General features: G+C 42.1%; 1 protein-coding gene across 1 annotated transcript in view; it reads left to right on the top strand.

Moving 5' to 3' along the window:
• LOC121039488 (olfactory receptor 51L1-like) overlaps positions 1-1,366 on the top strand; it is a 3,871-nt gene extending 2,505 nt beyond the window's left edge. The window contains exon 2 of the mRNA XM_040489733.1: positions 403-1,366. Coding sequence (XP_040345667.1) covers positions 403-1,366 — 964 coding nt within the window. The remainder of the gene's footprint in view (positions 1-402) is intronic.
• Positions 1,367-1,667: the final 301 nt, after the last annotated feature.

Genomic DNA, 1,667 nt, shown 5'->3' on the forward strand with positions numbered 1-1,667 from the left:
ACTTTTACAAAAAAATATCGGTAGTGGTTGGCAAGAAAATTCTAGAGGAAAATTATAAAATGAAGAATGTAATCTGGATCAGATTGTGTGTGGACTGGTCTGGGTTGTGTCTTTAGGAGAAGATTGTCCATATTTTGAGAGAATGTCAAGGAGTCTGCATCTGAGAGGCAGGAGGGAATCTCCTTGTGGTTTTAAAGAAGATATTTTACTTAACAAACAATACTCAGCAGTGAAATATAGAAAGAAAAAGCACAAATTTGGGGATGAATTCAAGAGTGCTTATAGGAAAGTACTGAAGTTTCATTGTTTTGTTTTGTTTTGTTTTCCTGACTCAGATGCTGATCTTATCATTGCCTTCCTCACTGGAACGATCCTGAAAATGGATTGTGGTTTAACAGCGAGCTCTATGACAACCTTAAACTCCAGTAATACCCTGTCCTCCACATTCTATCTCTCAGGTATCCCTGGCTATGAGGAATTCCACCACTGGATATCCATTCCATTCTGTCTCCTGTACCTTGTTGGAATCATGGGTAACTGCACCATCCTGCATATTGTTCGGACAGACCCCAGGCTCCATCAGCCCATGTACTACTTTCTGGCCATGCTTTCCCTCACCGACATGGGCATGTCCATGCCCACCATGATATCACTGTTCAGGGTGTTGTGGTCCATTTCCAGGGAAATCCAGTTCAGTACCTGTGTGGTCCAAATGTTTTTCATTCACACTTTCTCCTTCACGGAATCATCTGTGCTCTTGGCCATGGCCTTTGACCGCTACGTGGCTATCTGCCACCCTCTACGATATGCTACCATTCTCACCCCAAGACTTATCATGAAAATTGGAATTGCAGCCCTGCTTAGGAGTGCCTGTGCCATGATTCCACTTCTGGCTCGGCTGGCCTTCTTTCCTTTCTGCCACTCTCACATCCTTTCTCATTCATATTGTCTGCACCAGGACATGATCCGCCTTGCCTGTGCTGACACCAAGTTTAATGTTATATATGGGTTGGTTCTAATCAGTGTGCTGTGGGGAATGGACTCTCTGGGTATTTTTGTGTCTTATGTGTACATCCTTCACTCTATATTAAAAATTGCATCACGTGAAGGGCGGCTTAAGGCTCTCAACACGTGTGCATCCCACATCTGTGCTGTACTCATCCTATATGTGCCTATGATTGGGTTATCTATTGTCCACCGTTTTGCCAAACACTCTTCCCCATTGATCCATATCTTCATGGCTCACATCTACTTATTGGTTCCACCTGTGCTCAATCCAATCATCTATAGTGTGAAGACCAAACAGATCCGCCAAGGAGTCCTCTACCTACTTCTCCACACAAAAATCAGTTCTACTATGATGTAGGTATATCCTTAAGACAATGATGACATCAGTCTAAATGATGTAAATACATAGTGATTGTTTGCTCTAAGTATGTTGACATCAGAATTACCAGTGAAATACTGAAAGGCAGAAATAGAGCTAACAGAGTATCCTCAGAATGGTCCAAAGGAGAGAGTTGATGTCCACTGAGACCATACAGATTGACTTAACAAGTGCTTCATAAATTCCCTTTAAATATGAACATGTTGGCATTGAGTGTTTTAGAAATCATTTCCATCTTCTCCCTCCCATTTCTGATCCCAATCCTTTCAAGGTCATTTAT

The sequence above is a fragment of the Herpailurus yagouaroundi genome, unplaced genomic scaffold, assembly GCF_014898765.1.
Source record: "Herpailurus yagouaroundi ecotype Mexico unplaced genomic scaffold, PumYag 180, whole genome shotgun sequence".
NCBI lineage: Eukaryota > Metazoa > Chordata > Mammalia > Carnivora > Felidae > Herpailurus > Herpailurus yagouaroundi.